This window comes from Frankliniella occidentalis, unplaced genomic scaffold (assembly GCF_000697945.3).
Source record: "Frankliniella occidentalis isolate FOCC.00 unplaced genomic scaffold, Focc_3.1 Scaffold18, whole genome shotgun sequence".
Classification (NCBI taxonomy): Eukaryota; Metazoa; Arthropoda; class Insecta; order Thysanoptera; family Thripidae; genus Frankliniella; species Frankliniella occidentalis.
Genome location: NW_026267148.1, coordinates 1,968,927 through 1,976,593, shown reverse-complemented (window position 1 = coordinate 1,976,593; position 7,667 = coordinate 1,968,927). Strand labels below are relative to the sequence as shown.

The window sequence follows — 7,667 nt, the reverse complement described above, 5'->3', positions numbered from 1 at the left end:
GTAAAATCTGAAGTGCAGTTGCACACTCGCATACGTTTGCCCGCATACGCCTAGCTGTTTGCTTGCAATATCCTATGATCCTATGGTGTCAAGCACTCGACAGTGTTTGCTGGTCACTAGTTCACTGGTAGATAAATCTGTGTACACTCTTAAATGGAGCCTAGTGTACAGCGGAGAGTAAAGTTACTTAAGGTGCCATGAAATCGTACAGCACCTGTGCAGGGTGCAGTGTGCACTCTAAATGTCAAGGACAATTTTTGTAACTATCACCGGACTTCTGCGTGCATAACTGAATTCAGATACAATATTGTGACTTGCTAGTCACTAAATGTGTGTTGGTAGTTACAATATTGTATCTGAGCTAGTTATGCACACAGAAGTCCGGTGCTAGTTACAAAAATTGTCCTTGGACGTTGAGAGTGTGCGCACAGCCTCACGGTAAACCGTTTTCCAGACGGTTGCCTCGTACATCGTGGTCCGTATCAGATTTATAACGTCAAAGGTTTTTTCTTTAGCTAGGCAATGCCGTTTGTTGAGATCTAGGAAGGCATTTCGGGTATTTTAGAAAGGATGACTTATGGTGTCGTTCCGATACTATCAGATATTGTTGTGTCCAAAATCAAGTACACACCCAGAGAAGCAATTCTTTGGCGTATAAAATTTTTTATTTACCTTAACGAAAATTTTATGGCAGAAATCAAAGAAACCCTTTTCGTTTAGATGGCGAAAATTTGTGTTCAATCCAACCATTTTTTTGTCAAATCAAAAAAGTGTCACATTTATGTTCAGCAAACGACATTTTTTATTCGTAACAACTAAAATTTCATTCGTTTCGGCAACGTCAAAATTTCTTTAGAAAGATATGGTTTTCTGGGTGCAGTACAAACGCTGTGAGGTCCGCGCAAGAAGTAAGCGAGATAAAACTTGAGTCCCGGTAGCGAACACGTTCACTTTAGCGATTGTCATTCATCAGGTTAGGTGGTGGGCGACTACAAGTATGAGAATCTCATGCAGTGCAATACGAAAAAGTTGTCATTCTTCAACACCGGTTCCCATATTTTGTCTGCGGTTATTTCTGGAAAAGAATTACCGGTAATTTTACCGTCATTATTTATTGCAGTGTGTGTACGTGCCACGTGGACAGTATCAGACGCCCTCTTTCCTCTTGTAGAAAATCGTGGACATTTTGTAAAATACCCCCATAACCCCTCGCATGTCCATGTCTATTACATGTAAGGTCCCTGGTTAGTATTTTATTGTCCACCTTTTGAATGGCTTTTAGAAAAAGGAATTCAATAATTCAAAACAGTTTGCCCAAGTCGCGCTTGTCCAGTTTGTTGGCCGCCCGTCCTTGCATGCCGAGAGGGGCATCACACTCCGTCAAATAGATCATTCTTTTGGGCGACGAGACAATGCTGGCTCCTGAAGGCTAACCTACAGTATGGCGTGGCGTGCCGACACGGCGGCGATGCGTACGGCGCGCCAAAAGAGAGTGGCGGGTGGCGGGGGGCATTAGTATGGGGAGCACAACGACATGAGACGGGCGGATCACGTGGCATGGCGGTAGCGAGCAGAATGTGCTTGTGTCTCCCTTTTTCTCACGCAAAATTGTGGGTAAAGACAGAGACCCCAGTGCGCAGGGCAAATAGAGAGAGAACAGTATAGAGTACAAATTTGTTTAAAAGCGCTAGCCGTGCGTCATCTTCCGTACTGTAAGGTATGACTACGACGCCTATTACACACTGAAAACAGAGGTGTGCAACTGGCATGCACATGGTAGTGTTTAACTTCATGGTGAACACTTTTCGGTGTTCGGCTGGAAATTTGACTGGACACTTTCAAAGTAGTGTCCAAAGCTTATGACCAACCCTGAAGTTACACACAAATGTGTTTCACTTTACTGTTAAACACTTTCAGTATTCACAGATCCATTTGTTTACTTAAACGTGTGCGACGTAGTGTTCCGCACTCATTTCCGATTTACAAAATATATTATAAATTTACGACAGCCCGTTCTCGCACGTAAATAATAATAGGACATGTAGGTAGGGGCATCTGTGCACAAATCAGGTTTTTTGGTGCGTCATACAGTCTTATCATGTTCTTTCTGTCACTCCTCCGAGCTTTTACCACGGTAGCAAATTGCTGAAACAAAATGAGCAGCTCTACAGAAAAATTATACCGTGAGAAGAAGGTTCGTGGTTACGGATAAAAAGAAGTGTGATAGATTGGCCGGCTGGCTTGCTGGACACGTTGACACGAATGCTACTAGTGGTGCTGGGAAGCTTTTTACCTTGCATGCTGTACATGCATTTTTCTTGTGTGGAATTCAATAACAAAACAATTCATACCAATATTAACCGTTCATAAATACTCTTTGAGTATTGACTTGCCTAGCTTTGTTACTACAGCGAGTGGTTCTGTTTGGAGAACAGTGTACTGCTGATAAGAACTTTTATCCCTACAATATCAAATGAAATGCTTAGTTTTAACTGCGTATCGCCGTAGTTGTGTTTAGGAAAATTTAGGGAAATTATATGGAGTGCCTCGGAAGAAAAGAGTTTTGCCCTGGCGTTTTCCGACAAAGGCCGCATGGCATGAGAGAAGGCACGACGCGGCCTCAATGGATGTAAAGGACTATGATGACGATAAGCGTGTCCTAAAGATCCACCATGCATGCCTTCTTTCTGTTGTGTGCCTCTCGGTACCTCTTTCGTTACTGTGTTAAATCTTTATTTGCACCTCATTCTGCAACACTGGAGCAACTCCGGTGAAAATATTGGTCTCGTTGCACATTCCTTGCACATTGTACATTCCTTGCAACCATGGCTCATCTGTTTGCATGGTGCGGCGAACTTCAAGAAACGTTTTCGGCCCAGAGTCTATGATTATCGTTATGCGCCGTACTTTTTTCTGTTTATACTGTAGCGCATGTAGGTCAGGGGGGAAATTACTAAGTGTACACTAAGTGTTAGTAAGTGTACGAATTAGTAAGTCAGTACAATGTATTTTGAGCGTAATGTGTCATCATTTTTACGAAATAATTCCATGACAGCGCTTTTACTCTTCTTGATTTCTACCATTAGTAAGTACGCATTAATACGCCCTCAGTACGCTGTTAGCACAGGGTATGAGTTAATACGCATGCCTCGATGCAGGCATGCGAGCTGGCTTGCCTATCGACTCTCTCTCACCACGGCACCTTACGACAACAAGTAAGCCGGAGTATGCAACCCGTCGGAACGCCTGCATCCGGTAGCTCGTCCGGGACAGTATATAACCAGAAAAAGTACGGCTAAGAACACCCACCCTGTATGAGATATTATAGGGATGTTTTCAGTTAAGATTTTTAACGGGCCTACGTTCTCTTACAACTATGTGCCCTTGTGCTACGTTCTGCTAGCGTCTGTGGCAGAGTCGCATAGCACTGTTAGCGACCAGTCAAATTAATTTTCATAGAAGAAAAGCAAACAGTTGTCGTGTAAAGTCGGGCACACGTAGAGTTCCTCGCATTACTATTGACAACTTGTACTTAATTATGAAAGATATGAGGTATTTTAAGAAAAAGAATAGGGAATACCGTCTGCCCCGGTAATTCTGTTGTAACGAAGACTATTGTTTTTCTCAGACGGTATCCACTCTCTCCTCTCTATTCATTGGGCAACAGCTAACTCCCGTTACATCATGCTGCACGGCGTGCCAGAATAATGAAGGCACCTGACTTATACGATGTGGAAATTATTGAAACGAATTTATAGGTTCTGCAAAACTAGAAGAACCGGATGAAAAGGGTCCATGCGCTGCTTATATCATCGTTCCCTTGTTCCTCGTGTGTGACTTCTCTGATTTTATGAAATGCGTGCGTCATGTTGCAGTTCCTATATCGGCGTCGGTAGTCGACGACGAGAAGACTCCGCCAGCTCTTGTGGATGACAGCGACGACCAAATATGCCAGGCAGTTGGGTCCTTCGGGCGATGGCAGCTCAAGCTTACATTTCTTCTGTCGTTGGTCAACATCCCTTGCACGTGGCATATCTTCGTGCCTACTTTCCAAGCCGTGTCACCCGAAAATTTTTGGTGCCAACGGCCACCTGGACTCAGGGACTTGACTCCTGCCATCTGGATGAACCTTAGTCACCCTTTCTCCATCGATTCGGTAAGTTTCTGCAGTTATAAATGTTTGGTACAGAAGAGTTTGTCAACATCCATAACTTTTATATGTATCCCAGTAGGAACAATTTTCTGTGATTAACACTTTGACGTACTAAAGTGGTAGAAAAACTGCATGTAAAATTGCATAATTTTAAAGTTTAAAATTTTCACTTTACTCTTGAATGTTTAATTTTTTCTTGTCCCCCCTAAGAAAACATTTCACTCTCAGTTCTTAATCTATCTACTTTTTTAAAAATGTATCAAAGATGCTTAAATCTGTTAATTCTAACCTATCAATGTGGGGCAGAGTCTCTTGTCGACTCATTTGACCTTCAGTGGTAACGTCCTTGCAGTTGCACCGTGTGAAAGTTTACAGGCCACTATCTTGGCTGCGTAAAGATCGCTTGAGTAAGAGAGAGAGAGGTGCTCGGAGCTTCTCTAGTCCTGCACTCCTCTCACAATCAAACAACTCGGCCTTTTCCTTATCGCACAATCCCCGTCCATGTACGAATGAGGCTGCGTTCGAAAACTACTAACTCGTGGATAAGGGAGGGGGAAGTCGCGTACCCTACCTTGTCACCCCCTCTCCCCCTCTGTCAGCATTGGCAGGTGTTGCATTGTGAACATCGGTTGCGGCCTGCAGCAGCGGCCTGTTGTCGGCGCCTGTCTATTGCTTTGCTTACTCTGGAAGTAGTCACAACCACATCAATGTTTCGAGATGCATAACAGCGACCCTGTTTACCTGCGTAATGCGGGTATTGTGAAATATTAGTAATTATAATCTACGATTAAAAAGTAGAGCTCTTCAAGACACTTTCTGCCTCTTCTCTGCACTGCTCTGCTTCTTGACTGCAGCCAATTTTCAGATTCGTGGAATCTCTCGGTGTTTTCTGTTTAAGCAGTTGCACATTGCGACAAATTCCTTCGTAAATTTACAACATATTTTGTCTTTACGATCAACAGAATATTTTTTAAATTAAGACAGCCCATACTTGCTCGTCAATGGATTTCAAGTCGATCCATGGTGCTTGTAATTTTACAATTTTAAGTTGCAATTTTACAACAGGTATCCCTATAGCCCTTCCGAGAATTTCTCACATGTAGATTGATTTTCTTGTGCTCCACTGCACTTTTACATTGTTTTTATCGTAGAACTTAACAATACCACTTTTGAAAATAGCTTAGCAAAACTCTTGTCCTTGCCTTCCGTACAGCTTACCAATCGAATGCCCTGTTAAAGGCTTACAAAGCATCTTCTTTGTAAGCTTACATATTGTTGATATTTCGTATTACAAAGCAGTGCTCTGTAGGCGACGAGGCCGGCTTTCTGTGTTATACTGTGCTTCTGTTTTCTTTGAAGCTCTCAAAGATAATTCTTTGTATTACGAAGCAATGCTTTGTAGACGTATTACAGTGAAACCACTCATATTCTGAAAATTGCACATTTATCAGCTTTCTTCTACTCCGAAGTATTTTCATTTAAAGTACTCGTACAACTATTCTTGTTTCTTTTCTGTGCTCCTATGCATTTCCAACTTGTTTTCATTCCTACCAACTTGACAACTCCCTGCCCCCTTCCCCCTTCTCTTTAACATCTGTTTGATTGGTTGAGCAAATGAATAAAAACCAGGGTGACTTGCGTTGCGCGCTACTCTTTTTTCTTTGTCGGTCTCTTACTCCGTTTCGCGCTTAACATCCTTTGCTCTCTTTTAGGTGGTCTCCCTGCACATGCATGCGCACATATACTGCTTTAACGGCCCTCTCCCCTTTCCACCATTAATAGGATGCCCGCGATAGGTAGGCAATTCTCATTCCCTATCCACCATCAATAGGATGCCCGCGATAGGTAGGCAATTCTCATTGCAATCTGCCTTTGCAAGTAGGCATAAGGAGCGCCATGCTCGCCGCCGCCCCCTCCTCTCTTTTTTAATCGAACCCAAGGATCGCATCAAGAATTTAAGAAATGCTTTGCATGCCTTTAAAGTTCCTATAACACCTTGGGCGACTAAATTTCTCTAACCGTGGGTTCGTCCCAGCCGAAAATTCCGGTTACGGTTACGGCTACGGTTACGGATACGGTTACGGTTACACTCGTAAATTGGACCCATTTCCGGTTACGGTTACGATTAAAGTTCCGGTTACGATTACGTTCACTGTTTCGGATACGATTACGGTTAGTCAGCCCGGTTACGGTAAGGACGTTCCGGTTACGGTGGTGACGATGTATCGGCAGTGACTCAAAGCCCCCATTAGACCAGAGCACATGTCGCCCATGTAAACTTTTGACGCCGAGCACAATGGTGGTGTTTTCGTTGCCGAATCTCTTACAGTTCTCAAGATAGCCAGGCGTTGAAAAATCGACTCTTTCCAAACTCCACACATAGGTGTGACTTGTGTTTCCCTTGCGTTACCCTTAACCGTTTCTCACTGCAAAGCTTAGTTTAAGCGCTACGACGTTTTAAAGTTTGATATTTTCCGGTTACGATCGTAATCGTTTACATTACTCGTAACCGTAAACTGCTGACCGTAAGCGGGCTACGGTTACGGTCGTATTCGTAAGCTTACTCGTAACCGTAAGTGTAAACCGTAATCGGCGGACTACGGTTACGATCGTAATCGTAAATTTTAACCGTAACCGGAGCAAATTACGGCCGTAATCGTAAATTTTGACCGTAACCGTACAAAATTCCGGCCGTAATCGTAAATTCTGGCCGTAACCGTAACCGGAATTTTCGGCTGGGGTTTCGCAATTAACAATAATTGGTTTTTCTCCGCCTTTAAGAAATGCCGTTCTTCAGATTTATTTTGAAATTGTCATCTCCCAGTGACGCTCCAAAGTTGTCCGATCTTCTTTTGACGCTCTCTGTAGCATCGAGCGCCACCCTGCTCTTTCTATTTTGAGTGAGACAATACCGGCAGTAGAGAGAAATTAAAAATTGCTGTGCGTTACTTAGGCTTAGCAATTTTTACTTTTTCTCCACTGCCGATGGTGGTGTGCGAATCACTCTTTTTCAGAGTCGAATCGAATCGAATCTGGATGTTTTTTCCTCGAATCGAATCTTCGAATTTTACCCCAAATCGAATCGAATCTTCAAATTTTACCCCGAATCGAATCGTACTATTTCGAATGCGAATCGAATCATTTCCTAACTCTCTGTCAACTCAAATGTGTACATAGTACACATTAAATAAAGTGTACATGGCATGTATGCTTTAATGAATTTGTACATGCCTGTGTACCTATTTATAAATGTGTACATGCCCATGTACACATTTATAAATGTGTACATAGGCATGTGCACTTTTAAAGATGTGTACATGGCATGTATACTAACGGTTGTATGTACACTTTAAAATATGTGTACACGGGCATGCACACTTTCTTTAATGTGGACCATGTACACATTTGAATTGACAGAGATTCTAGGAGATGCTATAAACCATTAAAATGGGGCAGCCAATAAGTGTTGGGGCTCAGATTCTCTCTAAAAACAGAGAGATTGGCAAACCATCCT

The 7,667-nt window shown here is 42.8% G+C and overlaps 1 protein-coding gene across 1 annotated transcript in view; it reads left to right on the top strand.

Moving 5' to 3' along the window:
• Positions 1 to 7,667, top strand: part of LOC113207593 (organic cation transporter protein) — a gene marked incomplete at its 5' end in the record, with an annotated part of 25,445 nt that overhangs the window by 9,002 nt on the left and 8,776 nt on the right. The window contains 1 exon segment of the mRNA XM_052264319.1: positions 3,876 to 4,156. Within this exon segment, the coding sequence (XP_052120279.1) occupies positions 3,876 to 4,156 (281 nt within the window).